The 19,254-nt window shown below is 46.3% G+C and overlaps 1 protein-coding gene across 4 annotated transcripts in view; it reads right to left on the reverse strand.

Moving 5' to 3' along the window:
- The window catches only part of CACNG2 (calcium voltage-gated channel auxiliary subunit gamma 2), a 68,394-nt gene that overhangs the window by 46,512 nt on the left and 2,628 nt on the right, over positions 1-19,254 (reverse strand). For 2 of the 4 annotated variants that reach the window (XM_085569237.1, XM_085569236.1), the window contains one exon: positions 5,014-5,159. In XM_085569237.1, coding sequence (XP_085425363.1) covers positions 5,014-5,159 — 146 coding nt within the window. Of the gene's footprint in view, positions 1-5,013; positions 5,843-19,254 lie in introns of those variants that run through there. The other 2 variants (XM_021553985.4, XM_021553984.4) reach the window with 2 other exon arrangements.

Below are 19,254 nucleotides of genomic sequence, written 5' to 3' on the forward strand. Positions count from 1 at the left end.
TACAAAGGAGCTGAGCTTGCATGTCTCAACCCCTCAAATCCCTGCCTTCACTGTGACTTCAGTCAGGTGTGAATTTAAGCTGAGAGGAGAATCAAACCCACCCAAATCTGGAATCCTGAGTAATTCTTCCTCACCATCTGCCACCCCACTTTTTAAAATCCTTTGTCTTCTTCTTTACCCAAGGCCTGTCCAACTAGGAATCCTTTTCTTCCCTGGCAGATGCAATGCCAGCAACAATCAGCTCTGTGCCTGGTCATTTCCTCCTGCTGCATCTCACGTCTGGGCTATGATGCTCCTGGTCCTGAACAGCGAAGACATGGAGATCCTGATTTAATCTACAGCTACAGCCACTGCATTTTCAGATCAGGCCCTGGATTAGGTCAGCAAGGATGAAAGGAAAAGACCCTTTGTAGATTTGTGGATCCTTGGAAGTAGAACGGCAGGCAATTCTGTGAGCAAAACTAGGGACACTGACAGGAAACAACAGCTGAAAGAAATAAAATAATGAAAGATAAGAGGGAAAACAGAAAAAAACCTCCATATAAAATGGATGTGAAAGGAAAGAGGTGCACCAACAAATAGCAGTGGGAGAAGGCAGTGAAAGGAAGCAATGCAGCGCCAGAATCGTCTGGCAGAAGCTTGTCCACTGTCTGTGCCCTGCCTCACTTTGCTGTCAGCTCTTCATTTTTGCAAACACTGAATCTGCACTTAGCTCTCATGCACTGTTCAGATATAACAAGCTGGGAAGGGAACAGATCAGCTCATTAATTCTCCTTGGGAAGGGTCTCTAGGCAGGAATTATTTTCTCCACCAACATCCATTCAATTACTTGCCTTCACACCAGTCAGATCTACAGGGATGTCTAACCCCATGTGCATCACTCATGCCTGCCTGCCCTGGACTCTTCTCTCCCGCCTTCTCAGTACAAAAGCCTCCCAGACCGATCAGTTTCTTAATAATAATGACAACATGACAAAACCAATAACCTACAGATAAGAAATACATTTCATTTGCTTACTTCATAAAACCCTGATAAGGCATCGTCCCTCACTTTTTGAGATCCTGTAGGAGATCTACAGGAGCTAATGAAAGAATTAGAGAGACAAGGCATCACTCATAATAAAAAGTGGTTTTAAAACATTCAGTGCCAAGGAGGAATTAGGCTGGAATATCCGCAGCCATTTCAAAATTGTAAGAGATGCAGCATCCATGTGGGGCATGAGCTTGCAGATCTCAATTGTTCACTGTTCGTGGGTGTTTTGTGCCTATACAGCTAAAGGGCTGAGAAAAAAAAAACATTTTTCTTGAAGGGTAGAGACTTTTGAATGGCCCAGATACATATTTGGGTGACCCCTAAGTCTGAAAGAGAATCATCTGGAGGAAGATTAGGGAAAAAATCAGAAGCATGATCTGAAGTAATGTGGACTGACACCACCTGTCTGCTTGAGTCCCACCATGCAGCAGGTGCTCACTGTAGGGCACAAGAAAGGGGGGAAAGAAATCCCAATAGAGGAAGAACTTCCCAAATTACACTCTTCTTTGAAGTAATACAAAGATTTGAAAGTGCTGACTGAAAGTCCATTGTAGGGAATAGAATGACTGAAGAGAGGGAAACACAACAATTGAAAGCCTGGGGACCAAATTCTCCAAGAGGAGCTTGCAATTCTGACAACAATGTATCTGTGCATACAGCCCAATATAAGTACTGACATCCATTTTTGCTACTGGATCTCTTGGCCAAGAAGAGAAAAGACAATTTGGTATGATAACTTGAACATGAGGCGTCCACCATTTCTGACAGCCTACAGTGTTGACTAATGCCAGTGCTCCTCCACATTTCCAGAAATGAAGGCAACATTATCAGAGGCTTCCAACCAGTAGCAGATGGCAGTTTGAACTCCATCTTTGATTATTTTCTTGTTGCAAAGCCTCCTGCCCTCCTCTTCACTACCTCCCCTCACCCTATAGACTTGCCCTGACATCTACCCCAGGGAGAAGCGTCTGTCCCATATCCTTTATCAGGTGCCTCTGCCACAGTGTGGGCAGGCTGTGCACAGACCCAAGGTTTTTGCCCTTTTTATAGACTCCTGAGACCAAGCTCTTGCCTCCATAAATCTACCCACTCTATGTATCATGGGGGAGAGGAGCCTTTGCTGCACCCTTCTCCCTCCTGTTCACCAGGGAGAGGGACTCAACCAGGGACATCGTTCTGATTCCTTTTGACAAGAAAGAAGATACCCCTCCCAACACCAAGTTGATCAGACATGACAGTAAGAGCCCTGCCATCCAAGACCTGGTGGGGATATTTGGCTGCACTGTCCTGGGACCAAGGGAGTACCAGCCACCACCCCATGCAGACCGTGGGGCTGCGGGAAGCCAAGCAGAGGCATCCCAGAAGTGGCAGTGCCAAACCTATGCTGTGCCACCTCACGAGGCAAATCCATGCTCAGGCCCTGCTCAGCATGTGCCCATGGGGATGGTTTTGCTTTCTGCCGAGATGCTCTTGCAACCAAGTCTTTATCCAAGTTTTAGTGCAACCTGTGCCCTCAGGCGAGGCACTCAGCTCTGGGCCCAGCTCCCCTGCGGTGCATTGCACCCTCCTACCCCATTTCCTGCTGCTGCCCAGCATTCGGGGGCTGGGGGATTGGGCCAGCCCGACCCTCACGCGTGTGGGGCGAGTGAGAGCAACCTGCCAGGGCCATGCAGGTTGTGCTCAGGCTGAATTTCATGCCGTTCATGCAGGTCTATGGTTTTAGCCCCACTGGGGAGCATCAGCAGGGAGGGCAGGGGACCTGGGCTGGCAGCGCAACATTGTGGGGGCTGGGGGCACTTCAAAGCTTTTAATTGGAAGCATCCTGGCACATTCTTTTGCCATGCAAGCCACTTCTCAACAGTGCCTGTGGGGTCCTGTCAGATGTAAAGGAGAAGGAGCCCCGAGCTCCTCCAATCTGACAAACCTCACCCGCCCCTTCCTCCTCCCCCTCAGACCGTGTCCCTCTGGGTATGGCTCTGTGGGCAGATAGACATGATCTGAATTCACTGCCTCTCCTGGCTGGGGTGCTTATATCTTCTATCTCAACCCCAGCCTCCCTCCGCCCTCCAGCTTGGGGACATGGCTCAGGAAGGGAGCTCATTCCTGCAGCCTCTCTTCCCTGCACGGCTTTGCATTTGGGCTTCTTTTTTTCCCTTCTCTCTCATTAATTTTTAATTAAGGAGATGTCTCCTTCCCTGGTTGTAATGAATATCTGTGTGAAAGGCTTTTCATTTTTTATTAATATATACCTCTATGTATTTATCTATTTGCAGGAAATCTGTGCGTGTGTGTGAGCAAGTGTGTTTAAAACATCCCCCATTAATTTACTGCTATTGATTTTCTGGCGTGGATACAGCATATAGTATTCAGCATAGAGCTCCTCTGCAGGATATGTTAAAAGGCAGCAGTTTGGGTTGACAAAGGGCACTAAATGCAGTATGCGTCAAATAGACCATCGCTCAATGAAGTCACTTAGCTATTCAAAACATGTCCAGCCATCACTCAACCATTTGCACCAAGAACCGGGGTGGGGGGGGGTGGGGGGGGAATTCATGCTTCTTCCTGGACACAACCATTTCCAAACAGCAGCTTTAGCTTTCTTTGGTGAAAGACATCAAAACATAGAGAGTTTATTTCCCCCTTCCCCCTGCCTTCCATCTCCCAGTGCCGGGTTAAGAAAATCATTTCTGCAGTACCCACTTGCTGTTCTCTCCCGACAGGGAGCTCCAGGCACACCCAGCTCCGGTGGACACCGGCAGCACTGATCTTATCCCTGGATGTCATGAAGCCCCGGCAGCCCACCGTCCAGCTGGGAGCTGATTCACACACAGGGCTTTCACAACGGGCTGTAATGTGCGCTCCTGTTCTCTCACTCTCTCCTCACTACGCGTGTAACATAAACCATGCATTTACATCAGTTGCCCCTCTCCCTCCAGCACAGGCTGAAGACCACCTCCCCAGCCCACGCATATGGCAATAGCAGTACTCAGCAACACATACTTAAAATTGAATATTTTCCTTCTTCCCCTCTTTTCCTTTCCTCTCCCTTTAGAACGTCTGATTCCAGAAGTTGGCTGCAGTGGTGTCTCTTCTGTCATCAGACATGTCACTGAGTTGCTGTTCAGTTTGACCACATCAGACTTCAGCTGATTTCTCCATTCAGAGACTTGTTTATTTTAAGCTTTTATCATAAACCTTAAAAAAAAAACCCTAAACCCCAAAACTAACCCCAAACAAAACCCACCTCCCAGCAACAAACAAACTGGGGAAAAATCCCAGCCCCAAACCAAACCAGTCAGCGGCCAACTAGACTCCTTTGCATTCAGCCCAGTGAGATGTGGTTGCCTACAGACATTACAAAATGCTCTCAACTCTGTTTGAGATGACTGGTATCATTCTGTATGAGACATTTTGGACATAACACAGTTGCTTCCCTTTCTCTCCTTTTCCTTCCTAAAGTGAACTAAATTGCATCCAAAGTGCTTTGCAATCACCTCCTCCCCACATTGCCCCTCACTCATGTCTTGTCTTTGCAAATAAGCCATTTGCAAAGAGAGCAATTATTTCACTCTCTGATTGCAGCCGGAGCACAGCAATAACACAGCATTTTGGCATTGCTTACCCAGGCAATACAAACAAGCTGAAGACAGGCAGGCTGCACAGTTGCTTTTTGAAAGGATCTCTCGGTGGTTTTGTAACACACACATTATTTGAGTTGGAGGAAGGAAGTGAATTTTTGGAGAAGGTGGGAGCGGGGAGGGTGGGAAAGAAGAAGGAGAAGGGAACAGAACAGTGAATGTTTTGCCCGTCTTCTGGCTTCTGTGCTCTGAGTAACTGAGCCCACCAGTCTCAATCCACCGCAAAAGGAATGAAGTGAGAAAATGGTGGAATGTGGAGGGATTTATTGGGGGGAGGAGGAAGAAACGTGGGGTGGTGGGAGAGGAAGGGGAGGGGGGGGGTGGTGGTCCACAATCAAATACCTTCTAGGCAGCAGGTTCTCCATAATCCAGAATGGGTCATGACTTCTTCGTTCTTTTTGCTGGTTTCGTTCTCACTGACAGTTTTAGTCTTGCAAACCCCTCTGGAGTAAAGCCAGTAGTCGGTCCCCACAGCTATGGTCATCAGGCTGAAGGCAGCGAAAGCACCAACGGTGGTTAAAAGCATCTGAACACCTCTGTCAAAGAGCCCCATAATTCTTCATTATACAAATACCCAACCGCCTTCTGATTCTTGGGGTGTGTGTGTTTAATAAAATAAAAGAATAATAATTCCGACTAATAATATAATGGGTATAGAGAGAGAGATAGATATCAAAAAAGGGAGGTAAGAAAGCCCACGGAAAAGAGTGTAAATTAGAAAGACCACACGGGAAGAGGCTTGCCTTTTAAATCGGAAACGTTCTGGTTGAAATATAAAAAAAGGAAAAAGGAAAAAGAAAAAAAGAAGAGAGAAAAGAACCAAGAAAAACCAAACAAATAAAGAGAGAACCCCCCCCAAAATGAGACGCCTTAATCCCTTTTTCTAAAATTCTGGTCTCCAGTTTCCATATGTAATGGCTAATTTGGAGATGGCTTCCACAGTGAACAGGGGAGCAGCAGCAGCATCCTCAACACAATCTCTCATTATCTGGACCTAGACAGTTAGAGACTGTAAGAGCAGAGATGCAACCTTCAGTCTTCTTGCTTAGCTCTGCAGCCTGCGCCATGAAAATCCTTTTCCTTCCCAGTTATCTTCCTTGGGTTTTTATTTTTTTTTTTTTCCCGGCAGCGGCAGTCGCTCCAATCCTCTCTCACTTTTTCTCGCTTGCTTCTCCTTCCTTTTGCTCGCTCCTATCACCAAGCCGGAGTGCCCAGTATACTGTAAGCCCTTGATTTCAGCTGAACAGGTGCCGAGGTCTTGCCTCCCATGGCTTTTCCGCACAGCCGCGGCGCTCGCTCCCGGCGGAGGTGGGCGAGGAGAGAGGGGGGCTCCTGGAAGGGGGGGTTGGGGAGGGGGAGGAGGGGGACAGGCGCGGCGCCCCTCTCGGGCGGAGGGCGCGGAGCGGAACCCGGCTGCGGCACCCCCTGCTCCGCGGCGGCCCCCGGCGACTCCCGGGCCCCGCTACCGCATCAAGCCGGCGGCGGCGGCGGCGTTGGCGGCGCGGCGCTGGACGGCTCCCCCGCGGCGGCGGCGGCGGCGGCGTTGGCGGCGGCGGCGGGGTTGGTGTCGGCGCTGGCCGGCGGTGCTGCAGGACAGCTCCCCGGGCGGCGGGGCGGGCGGAGCGCTCCCGGGCCGCCGGTGCTGCAGGACAGCTCCCCGGGCGGCGGTGCGGGCGGAGCGCTCCGCGGCCCGCGGTGCTGAAGGACAGCTCCCTGCCCGCGCCGCCCGCCCTGCCCGCGCCGCCCGCGCCCCAGCATCCGCGGGCGGCAGCCTCCCTCCTCCTCCGCCCCGCTCCGCTCTGCGCGGGCAGGCACAGGCAGCAGGCAGGCAGCGAGGGGCGGGGGGCAGCCTTCCCCCGCCCTGCGCCTCGCCCGCCGCTGCCGGCACTGGCAAGGGTCGCTTCCCCGCGGCCGCCGCGGAGCCCAGGGGAAGACGGCGCTGGGGCTCTCCCTCGCCTACCGCCTTTCCCCCTCCACCGCCGCCCCCCAGCTCAGCTTCCTTCGCATCTCCGCCGTAGGTACCCGGAGCTGCGAGTGCGACCCTCACACCGCAGTTAGACCCGCACAAAACTTCAGTCAGCCGCTTGTCTCCCCAGGAGGCGGGTGAAATGTAACGTGGAAGGGTAATTTAAAAATAAGCATGTATTTCTGCTCTTATTGCTGTTGTTATGATTTTTAAGTGCTTGCTCTTCACTCTTCTCGGGTTTGCTGCAAGTTGCGTATGTCTTGGTATTGCTCGTTTTCCGTCCCTGTGCCTCCCCCTGACCAGTGTTGTGTAGATCCCCATGTTCTTACTTTGTCTTTGGGGATTTCACTGAAATCCCAATGCCTGCTCCAAGAAGCAGACATTTTGGGAAGATTCTTCATGAGAAAGGACGGTTTATGATAATTAGTATAATTTTGTTAAGGAAAGACACCACCAAAATTGAATACCTCCACCCCCTCAACCCTGGGAAAGCAATCCACCTTTCACATCCTCATTTTACACAGAAAGACGCATGAGCTGAATGGATGCAGACTGAAATCTATCACTGCTTAAGTTTTCTGTGTCAGACACAACCCTATAGTACAGGGAACACATACAAAATTGTGCAATACTGACATCTAAGTATGTCATAATCCTCTCTTCCTCAGCAGTATCATTACACCAGGTTAATTACATTAGTCACCTCCTGGTTCTATACATGTAGCTGCTCATTAATGCAACAATCACGAAGAAAAGAAATAATCTAATTCTTGATGCTACCGATTTTGTTTCTCTCTGATCAGATTCATTGTTCAGTGAAAAATTAGACTAGAAGATCTGCTTTAGGTTCACTGCTGCTCTATGCGGGGGAGCAGCGCTAGGGGAAGGGGGTGCTGGGAAGTTGAACCAGTTGGAGAGCTTCAGCCATGCTGCATTTTCATAATTCCAGTTACCTCTTCTCCCTACTCCCTGTCTGGGTGCAGACTGCGACTGCCCTTCCAGGACAATCAGTCCCAGGACTCATGGACATGAAGGGCTCTATAGCAAGCAATCAGGGGCCACCGGCTGCCCTACAGACCCTTGATCATTTCCCCAATTTGGAGGGCACAATCCAGGTGGCCCTCACAGCTGAGACTGAGGTAGAGGTCAGCAAGCACTCATAGTGTCCAGCATCAGCCATATGTAAATCACCACCAACAGGCAGAAGAGGCCCCAGGGAAGGCAGAAAAAGGGACAGGTTGTAGAAGACAGTGCAGGCTGAGATCACTGAAATATTCTTTGTGGACAAACACTGTACCTAGTTCATCTGGGGGAATTCTAGCCTTGCCCTCTCCCATTGGAGCTGGGGTGGGGGGGGCTCTTTCTGTACCCTGGAGCTGCTGAACAGCTGGGGATGAACATGGAGGTAGGTGCATATTGTAGTTTGGATTTTTAGCACTTGTCTGCTGCAGAAATGTGGAGGATGGTAGTTTGGGTGGTAGTTTGTGGACAGGCTCTCTGGTGTCCTTGTTGCAAAGGAATTTGAGAGGCAGAGGGATGTGGAGAAGACCCCTAAGCTGGTGGGAGATTATGGCTCTACAGGGATGGCCTGTGTTCAGGAGTCACCATGAGGCTCTTAGCTTGGAAAGCTAGGGAAGACCACCCAAGGACCTCTCCTCCCCTTATATATCTCCTGAAAGAAGGAAGGGGCCTTGAAGAGGAAGGCATAAAGGAAGAATAAATAATTCTTGGGGCTCTGAGCATTTTGTTTTTGGCTAATGGTTGTTCCTTTCCAACCCCACCCCAATATTCAAGTCCTCTCATTCTTCAAAGAAAGATAGAAAGCCTGGGCCAGGAGTCTGAAAGATTCTGAAGAAGAAAAAACTTAATTTGGCTATTCTTGCACTTAAATCCATCAGGCACAAACATCTCATGTGTGGACAAGAAACTACTCTGGAAATTTGGACCTCATACTTCCAAGGAAGGTTGGCTCCTCAGTTACTCTGTACTCTCAAATAGTGTATTACATCAAGAGAAGGGCATGTTCTCCCCAAAGAAATTGCCAGTGTAAGAAGGACGCATTTGCAGGGTAGCAATTTCTATAATCTCTGGTTAAGAGCAGTCAGACCTATGAGAGCTCAGCGCATCTCAGGATCAGAACTAAACATGGCTTCCTGCTTCACACTTCTCAATTTCCAGAAATAATTCTCTTCCTGCTATCCTACTTATATATACTCTTAGACCATTCACAATAATCCCTCCAGAGTTCTAAATGCCACAGGAGAAGAATGGAACAAAGGCAATGCAAATGCCAGACTGTCCTGTGTGACTGCTTGTGCTGTGGTTAGATGCTGTGCTGAGATTTCGTCTTTCCTACAAAGAATCATTAAAAATTATAGTACGAAACAGGAATACAGAATAAAACCACTGTGGCCGATTTTTACAACAGTCACATCTTCTGAATAGTGTAACACAGAATGACATCTATAGAAGAGTAAGGAGAGAGAAATTAATAGTCTGGAGGAAATAGAGAGATTTTAAATTACATTTTAAATTACTTGAAATGAGAAGCTGATGAGACAGGGAGCCACAGGAAGTCTGCTTCCAATGGCAAACCAAGAGTGCTGCTATTTGTGGAGAGAAGGGGCAGTGCTGTAGGAAAAAAGGGGCATGAGAAAGATGCAGGAAGCGAGATGAAGGGCACAAAGTCGGAAGCAACTCCACGGGATGGTAATGAGACTGAATAGTGTTTGTGGATTGAGTGCTGCAGTGGAGCTCTTTGGCACATCGGATAAAATCAAACAGCAATAGTGTATAAAAATTGAATCTAGGAATCTTCATCCTGGGAAGGCCAGCTGAGAAGGAGCTGCTGTAATGAGCTGTAAAAGAGATAGAGTTGGTGCAACTGCATTTGCAGGCAGAGCAGAGGTGTTAATAGGGAAATGCACCAGCAGAGGAGATGTTAGGAAAAACAAGTGGGGTTAGGGTTATGATCACAGAACTGGAAGCCAATGCGGCTGAGAAGAGAGAAAAGATATGGTGTATAAAGAGAATTAAAATGTAAGATATTCTATTGGAGAAGAAAAAAGTCATGTATCTGTACTGTTAGAAAAGCAGATGGGGTGATCAGAGCAGTCATCACTGACATCCAAAGCAGAGGGTCCCAAAGCACTTAAGAAATATTATTCACATCATATCTGCATGCTGGTGGTTTTCTTAGACCAGTTCAACAAACTAGAAAGCCAAGGAAAGAAGATTTGTGGGTTTTGCTAGAGAATTGCAGTTGGAGGAGCTAGAGATGGAGATGATAGACATAGGAAGATAAATGCAGATGGAAAAAGCCTCACTGGGCATCTCTTCTTTTCTTCAGGTTCATGTAACTTGAAGATCAACAACACAGTTTAAACCTCAGACAATCAATACTACAGCAAAGTCATCTCTAGAGTAACCCTTTGACCAGAAATTAAAGAAGAAGGGAGATACAGGATATGGAGGTCTATCAATTAAAATGAGCAGATTTCCATGCAAAATGGGTGTGGGTTCTACCCTAGGAGTGCCTAAAACAACTCTTGTGATAGACAGGAGTGGACTCTGGCAGGCACCAAGTATGAGATTCTAATGCTGCCATACAGAAATCCCTCAATTTCTCACTTATGTCCTCTTCCAAGCTAAATCTTGTACAAATGGTTCATTTAGCCTCACAACACTCCTAAAAAGTAACATGTTCATTAGTTTGCAGAGACACTGAAAAATCCAGAACGTGTTCATAAAGCACACCAAAGTGAAAGTGTTTGTGCTGATTTTAGTGGGAACTGGGTGCTGTTATGAATGATCTGGATGCCTATGGGTACTCAAGATAAGTGTTTCAGATTGAGTCTTGAAGCTACAACTCCTGTGCTTTCCATGTGAGACTCCTTTTCCCCTTTTTCTTACACAACTTTTCTCCCATTGAGTGGTATATTTGAAGACGGTTGGGAAACAAAAAGTGTCTCTCATGAGCCCTAAGGGTTGATTTCTGCAAACAGGAATGCCTTCCTTCTCTACTCAGAAGAGATAGCTGGAGAAGACTGAGATACCCAGGATGAATTTTCCACCATGATGAGTTGCTGCGATGTGAACTGTTTTGCCTCCCTTTCTCTTTCCATGCTATGCTAAGGCTGGTATGTACAGCAGCCTCCTAATCAATAGAAATAGAAAAAAAATCAATACCTGCAACCCATTAGCCCTAACAGAGGGCAGGCTGCTAACAATTAATTCTAGCTGGAATTCTAGTATTTGGTAAAGCACTCTAAGTGAGGATATATGTGTGTGTATATATATATATATATATATATACATATATATATATATATATATATAAACACAAACCAAATATGACTAGCAGAGAATATAAGTTGTGAGAACATTCCCCCCTCCCACCAGCCTGTCTATCCCTAAGTATTTACATAAGTATGCTAAACTAAAGACATGCTTCCCCACTCAGATGCTGTGCCTCATACTTATCCTCTCCAGAACATGCCTTTTTCTACACTTAATCTATAATCCCAAAATACCTTCATGTTGGACTATCTTGAGTATAAATAAATGCATGCCTCTACACTCCCTCACCCTACATTAACCATATATCATAGAAATCCAGCTTGAGACCCACTTATTCACAAGCATACAGCCATTGTTTCTCCTTTGCTGTATCCCTAGATCCTTCATGGAAATTCTCTTTTTAGTTCACATTCATATCCAAAGCCAGGCACAGACAGTTCCCACTGACATCTACATACATCCAACCCTGAAATCATATTCCAGGCAACAAAAAGTTGGTAAAAAGTTTTTTGGCACAGGTTTTGTAATCAGAATCTGTTCTAGGGCCTAAGGCACAGGGAAGAGTCTCCAGAATGGATCAGAGAGGTAACAGGTCTCATTGCCCTTTGTGCCTGAAATATGGGCACCAATAACTATGCTGCCCCCAGTAAAGCCTTTGTCCATTTATCCACTGAATATAACTAGATTAGACCATCACTCCTGATTTCTCTCTCAGGGAAGGAGTGGTTTGTTCTGGTCAGCTTCAGAAAGTCCAAATTAAAAACAGTCATCATTTCTTGACAAACAGTTTTATGAAACTCCCCTGAGGAAATGTACATGGGCTGTGGTTTGGTTCTTAAAGAAAAAAAAAAAATCCTGTTTCCATGTAAACATAGTAATCAGAGAATTGCAAAGAATAAGTCAAAAAAGAGAAAGGCTTTGCTTTTTTCTAAAGGCTTTCAGAATCTTCTTAGAAGCATCAGTGCAATGATAAATGCTGAGGTAAAGGTGAAGCATACAGTGAGGATGGTTTGTGTTGACACTGATCGATATCCTGTGGTATCAGTCTTCCTTTCAGTGTAAAGGGCACAGATGGGGACAGACAAGAGGATCTCGTGCAGCCGCATCTATTCAGTGTCATCATTTAAAGCCACAATCCAGCCCTAATAAGAGCTTTTGCCATCTAGACCTCTGCAGCCACAGAGGTATCACTGGGGCTTCCTCCATGGACAGACTTAGTCTCCTAGGTCTGGTGGTACTGACACAGACAACACTGCAAGACAGCTATGCAAACTTTCATCTTTAGGATACCCTGAGCTTTACTTCTGTCAGATAGTTTAGGGTATTTGGGCAGGAATAATGGACATTTAACTTCTCTGATGCTCAGTTAGTATATCAGGGTTAAAAGAATTCTTGAAGCAACATTCCAAGAAAAGGAAGAGAAATTATTAGTGTCTAGGACAGACTATTTAATTCCTCTGAATTTTCAGAGGGACAAATCAAGAGCAGCACATATCACAGCACCTATTCAGGAGTTCAGTGAGTTGGCATTCTAAGAGAATTCAGAATCAGCATATCTCACTGATGCCAGAAACAGGCTACCAATTTTCATGTGAGAAGGATTTACTTCTGTAGTCCTACATAGTCAGGGAGGCATCCCATGAGGTGTAAAAGTACCTAAGACACTGTTTCCGAGCAAGTCAGCTGATATATCATGACCACAGAGCTCTTGTATGAATTCCTAGGATTTGTTTTCACATTACCATTGTAATGGTTTAGGATCCCTCAAGTGAATTCCTATAGAGGAAGTAGGTTAAACACATCAGATTAAGCCAGTCAGATGCTAGACTGAAGTATTATGGTGATGCATAGAGTATTCCATGGATAGAAATTGTCAAGAGGTGGTATTCTCTGCCTTGGGAATAAAGGACTACTTTAAAAAAGGAAGCAAAACACGTTAAGTCTATTTAGGCTTCTAACTCCATGTTTAGACAGTGAAGAACTGTCCTGATTTTCAGCTGTGCTAAGAAGTCAGCATCTCATGTCAAATTTAGAGGGGCTCCAAACACCTCTGAAAATCCAGATTTCTATTTTGATGTTTTAATGTAATTTAACATAGTAGCTTTGATCTCATAAACCAATAAATTTCTTAACAGAAATTAAATAAAAAATCCCAAGCCCAAATGGTGGGCTCATCAGTCTTTTACATTTTCAGTCATTCACTGCAGCTACTGACCACTTTTGAAAATTTCTGAGAATGATCAGAAAGCAGCACTTATTTATATGGTGGCAAATCATGGGCAGTGAGAAGCCTACTGCAGAGGCTTCTCTCCCAGCAGTGCACTTGGTTCATGCAGCTCCACCATACCATGCTCAGGGCCTTGATGATGCCTCTGTGCCACTATGTGGGTCTCTTTGGCAGCTGACCCCAGCAGAGACTGACCAAGCACTCCAGACCATCCTCCAGGAGTGTGGAATTATGGTTCTCCTTTGTGCTTCTGTAATTTATTTGCTCAGTTGTTGTCCTCTTTAACACAGTGAGCTAGTCTGGCAGGGGACACAGGGAAGCATCTCTCAGCCATGCTCTGCAGGCCATAGCAGAGACATGGGAACATACACAGGAGTAGGCAGCTCAGAGCAGGAGAAAGGCTGTTTTTTCCCTGGGTTACGGGGGCGGCTGGGAGATGAGCAATCCCCTAAGCAGAGCTGGTCCTCCTCCCATGCACATCAGTACCGCATTCTCTGACAGGACCCTTTTCCTGTGTCTGTTAGATAAAACTATTCATTTGCCATCTTTCCACTAGCCAGTCTGAAATGACAAAACACTTCTCTATTTCACAGACCATTGGGACTCTTCTCTGCAACTGACCTATATTGGTTATAAGCTTCATTTGTTCTGGCCTGCACTCCTCTCTCTTCTCCCACATGGAGCACATGCACTGCTCCTCCCCCTCAAACAAACACCTTTACACATCCAAGGACATTGTAAAAATAAAATTATCACAACCTGGCCCTCTGGGAACCTCGGTTTTACAGTTTGACCCACTCTGATACCAACAGTATTCACAACCCAGTTCAAGAGAGACAGACAGTGAGTGACAGAAAGCAGGCAGACAGGCACAGACAGAAGGAGATGGAGGAATCGGGGAGAAAAGGAGCAGAAGGAGAGAAACAGGGGCCCTAGTCTAGAACACAATGGAGAATGGGGGATGGAGTTATAGGGACAGTAAAAAACTTAAAACTATAGAAAATTGAAGGAAGAGAGAAAGAAGTAGATGGGAGAAAAGCAAAGGAAAGTACAGAAGAGAAAAGACATGCTCAAAGGGAAGAGGGGGAGGTCAAGTCAGGCAGCAAAGCAAAATGGTGTCTGTGAAACAAGGCAGAAGAAATAAGAAGGTGCTTGTGAATATGGGCACTACTTTTTCATGTCTCCTTTTCTGTTATGAGTACACTGTGAGGAAAAGGGCAAGAGGAAAGGGAAAGGAGGATAAATAAATACCTGAGCTGCCATCTTAAACAGTTTCTAATAGTCAAGCAGATATGCTTGAAACAGGCAGTCCACAGGTTGCAAACACTTGGGTACAAATTGCAGTTCAGCAGGTAGGAAACTGTCTGCACTAGCATAGTGGCATTTACATTCCTGGGTCCACTGGGTCTCTCTGTGCACTGGCAGTGAGAGAATGCACTGAATGCATAAAAATGCTTCTGTTTAGTACTGGGGAATTGTGCTCTGATGGCTGCCCTGTATCCTCCTTCAGGTTCCAATAAGAAAACCTCAGCCCCAAACACACAAATGCAGTTAGTCTCCCTTCTTTTTATATAAATCCCTTCCTCCCCACTGCCTGATGCCAGCTCATTTGCACTCCAAGGGTCCATCTCTCTCTAGCATCGTTCTTTTGTTGCTCTGCTTTCACTCACCTCTTTCCTTATGGCTCCCCTTCCTCACTCCCATTGATTCAGCTCACCCTCACACAGGTCTGTATAAACACACACACACACACACACACACACACACACACACACACACACAGAGAATTTATCTCCATCTCTAGCTATCCACTTATCTATGAATGTAGTACCTGGCTGGCACACATCCCTCTCCCACGGACAATTCATTGATTTCCACACCACAACCCTGCCAAATCTGCCCGTCTTTCCTTCCTTCACAGCTTTTCTCTTGCTGCCCCCAGCCACTCTGTTTCTTTGTCTCTCCCTGCACAGTTCTATATGCTTTTCCCTCTTTTCAATCCATTCTTCCTTCTCCCCAATTCTGTCCATCTGTCTGTCTGTCCCCCTTCCCACAGTTCTCTCCAGCTCATACACACATACCCCAGTATCTCTCCCTTTCTCCCCCTGCCACATTTCATTTCTTTGTGTCTCCTACACAACCCAGGCCCACACTTGCTCTCTCCCATACTGAGAGGAGGCAGCAGCAAAGAATTTGCTGCTGACCGCTGCATTGCTAGGAGGCAAACACATGGCCGGCCTTGTGCAGGCCAGTTTCTGCCTGAGTGCCCCAAGTCACATATCCCCAGCATCATCTCCAGCACTGGGAAAACAGATGGTAAAATAAATGAGCGCAGGCTGATAAAAGGAGGAAAGAGTGCCTGCCTTGGATACTCCTCACCCGCACAGAGATACACATCCAATATGGGCACAGCCCTCTCACTCCTATACCAGTCCAGCTTTGTGCCAGAACTAGCCAGCTGAACAGGGCACAAGCTCTTCCCTACCACCAGATGGAGAGGGGTAGGAGAGGGTGGTAGTAGATAGAATGACCAGTGGCTATTTTTCTTACCACAGCTTCTAATCCTGGAAAGCAAAGTACATGAGAGGAAATAAGCAGTCTTAAGGTCACAGGGAGGGCTGGTATCATGGAAGGTGTAGCAGAATTGTGGGGACATATGTGGAATCCTCTGATACCATAGAGTTTTCCCCACCTAGGCTGACAGAGAAGGCTTAGCCCATGATGTTCTGCAGCACTACTGCCAATCTACATCAGACTGCTTCCCCCACTGGCCACTTGACACTGCCCACCCCTATTGTTCACCCTCACCCCCCCTACAGGGTGCTACCCTTTGCCTGCCCCTCTGCCCTCAGGTCATTGGTCACTGACCCCACACTTAAGTTGTGCAGACCACATGGTTTTGTCTTTTGTCTCTGGTCCCTTTGGTGTGGGGATGCAATAAACCCCTTGCTGGAATGTATCATGCAAAGACCCTTGCTGGAATGTATCATGCAAAGACCCTTACTGTCTTTCCTCCTCTGAGCTCTCTGTGGCGTGTACGTGTGCATGGACTTGAAATGGCTGTTCTCGTGGTCTTACTTTGAGCGGCTTCTGAAGAAGACACCTCAAAGAAGGTTGCAGCATTTATACCACCTTGCCAGCTGCAACAGACATATAAGGCCTTCACATGCAGAGACAGGAAGAAAAAGGCAAGTGGCATGGACAGGGAAAGGAATCAGGTATCAAAATAGCTGTGGACCAAGATGGCATTCAGGGATGACTTTTATCTCAGTGAAGAGGGAAAGCCACTCTACTGGCAATCTTAGCTGTGAGGGTCATCAAGAGCAACTACATACTCTGCTGAAGGGAAATAGCTTCATACTGGGACAGAAACCAGAGGGCAGGGTTTGCATTACTCTGCTTTTGCTCATACTAGAACCATCCACCTGCTCTTATCCAGTTCCATGACATTTTCCAAGAATGCTCCTTTACCTCCTCTACTAGCTCCCCAGATACCTCCATCCAGAGATTTGCAGCATCCTTTCCTTTACCTGTTAGAAAAAAGCCACATTTGTTGCCCTTACCAAACACACCAGAATTCCTTCCTCATCTAACATTTTCACATCCATTATAGACTCTCTTTGCTGACAACAGCACTGAAAAGCATTATCTTAACCCTGCAAGACATCTTTCCTAGATACTCTGTTCTGCTGTGCCTACAAGCTGATTTTATGCTTGATGCTTCAACTGTAACCTGAATCTCCAACACTTCCAGTTTTACAGTCCACAAAATGAAGCCACTGAACATCACAGAAATAAAGTCCTAGATATGGTCCACAATGGCTACACATAACTGTTAGATTAAGAGAGAGCAACACTTCACAGGAACCAAAATGAATTTCCAAAAGCAGAGAAGAGAAAACAACACAGAAAATATTCCTGCCTGGTCAGGTGAAGGTGCAGGTTCTCTTTCCGTTTGCTGAATGTATTCATGATGGAGCATCACAATTTGGCATAAATGTATGTGTTGTTGCCTACTCTCCCCCTCCTGCCCCCCCCCCCAAAAAAAAAAAAAAAAAAAAAAATCACCAACAAGCAGAAAGGTCATGGCAATTTTTGGCAAAAGAAAATAGAGATAGAGAATATAGCACTGGAATAGAGAGGTCATGGTAATTTTTGGCAAAAGAAAATAGAGAATATAGCACTGGAATTAATATGTGTTTTAAATGTGTTTATGAACATGTATGGGTACCAATTGTAGGTATCTATATATCTTCACTCAGAAATTCCCTCAGAAGAGCTGTACTCAAATATGAATTTCCAACATCTCTTCACACTCTTCCATCCTCATAGTCTGATAGTGTCCTCAGAATACCTACTCGATCTTTTCTGGTCTCACCTGGGTATGCTGTCTCCAGCCACTGCTGCTCACAGCATCACAGCTTGCTGTTCTTATCTCCCCACACTACTCCTAAGTTTATCATTCTGGATCCTTGCGACTGCCCTTTCAATTTCCAGTGTCAACCCTGTCACACAGACTTTAATTCTTCCTGCCTTGTTCCAATGCGGGTACTGCATCTTAAACCTAAATTGATGGCTACCAGTGACCTTCCTCATCATGGCTCTGAATTCCCGTCTGCCCTTGGCCCTGAGAGCTTGGCCCTGAAGATCTCCTTTCAGTTATTTATTCTTATCACTTGCCCTTCCACTTGCAAGGTCATCCAGTTCTACCCTGTATCTTCATTTTCCCTCAGTGGCTCATGCAAAAATTACTTTTCTTCCCATTTTATTTTCATACAGCATTCTAAAAGACAGAAGCCTCAGGTTCTCCCATCCCTAAATCCTACCCTCGCAATCTGTCTCAGCAAATCCTTTGGGCTCTTCATGAAAGAATACAGACCTACATATTTCCTACATATTCCTGTTCCCCTAGTGCTCAGGCCTTTTCCCCTGTCTGGGACACAGAAGTTGATCACTTTTGCCTTTTTACCCTTTTCCTCACAGTCCCTAACTTGCAGCCCTCATATTGGCTATTTTTCTAGTACTTGTGCAGAAAGATCACAGGCTCCACATATCTCCAGTTGATGTATATCTGGCTGGAGGGAAACTCATCAAACTGACCCCATCCCTGACCCCAGCTTGACATGTAGGGTCTGTCACATTTCCCTTTTAAATATTCCCAGATTAAATCTCAGAGACCGGGAAAGGGAGCAATTCTCTAAGCTTCTCCTGACAAACATGTCTAGGGGAGGAGATATATGAAGCCATGACAGAAAAACAAAAGACCTCCAAAGAGTAAAAAAACTATCAAAAATTTCCACCAAAACCCCAGGTTAGAAGAACAGCCAGTGTCTGTAACAAAGTTACACTGCAGCAAGCTCTGAAGAGCCCAAATGAGGCTGCCAGGACTCAGTTGGTGGTCTCCTGCCAGGAAATTACACCCTAGACTGATCAACATCCCCATCTCTCAGGTGACTTTGACAGGGAGTCATAACAGCTAAAAAGCCCTGAAAAGACTCAAGACTGAGTAGCTCTCTTCTTCTTCCCTCCCCCAAGCATTGTTGTTCCGGGTCAACAGAGCCAAGGGCAACTGGCACAGAAGACATTGTTCTCCAGGCAAAATGACAGCAGGAGGAGGAAATAGGACAGAGAAGTACAGTGATGATGTGCCCCTAGGCCAAAAGAGATGTGAGGCCTTGAAGGGCTCCTGCTCTGACTCCACCTTTGCTGCAGAAGGTCTGAGAAGTCCCTCAAACCCAGGTTTCACAGAATACCATCTGCAAGATGGAAAAACTACTTGTTAAGAGCAAGCAGAGGTGGATATTGTCCACCAAGGAGCAGATATGAGATAGGATAAGGACAGAGAATGCATGGGGAGAGAGGGGTCCCATTACACAGGGGACTAGCACTAGCAAATAATCCTGCCCCTAGCAAATAATCTGCCACTAGCAAATAAAGAACTCCTGCCACTAGCAAATAATCTGACATCACGCTGCTGACTTTGTGCAGGTAGATGAGACCAGAACTGCAAGCAACAGCCACCTGAACATCAGAGATACAGGAATTATTAAAAACAGAGCACAGCCTTGAGTTGCGTAAGGACCCCCACAGA

Source organism: Lonchura striata, chromosome 1A (genome assembly GCF_050655825.1).
Source record: "Lonchura striata isolate lonStrDom1 chromosome 1A, ASM5065582v1, whole genome shotgun sequence".
In the NCBI taxonomy this organism is placed as follows: domain Eukaryota; kingdom Metazoa; phylum Chordata; class Aves; order Passeriformes; family Estrildidae; genus Lonchura; species Lonchura striata.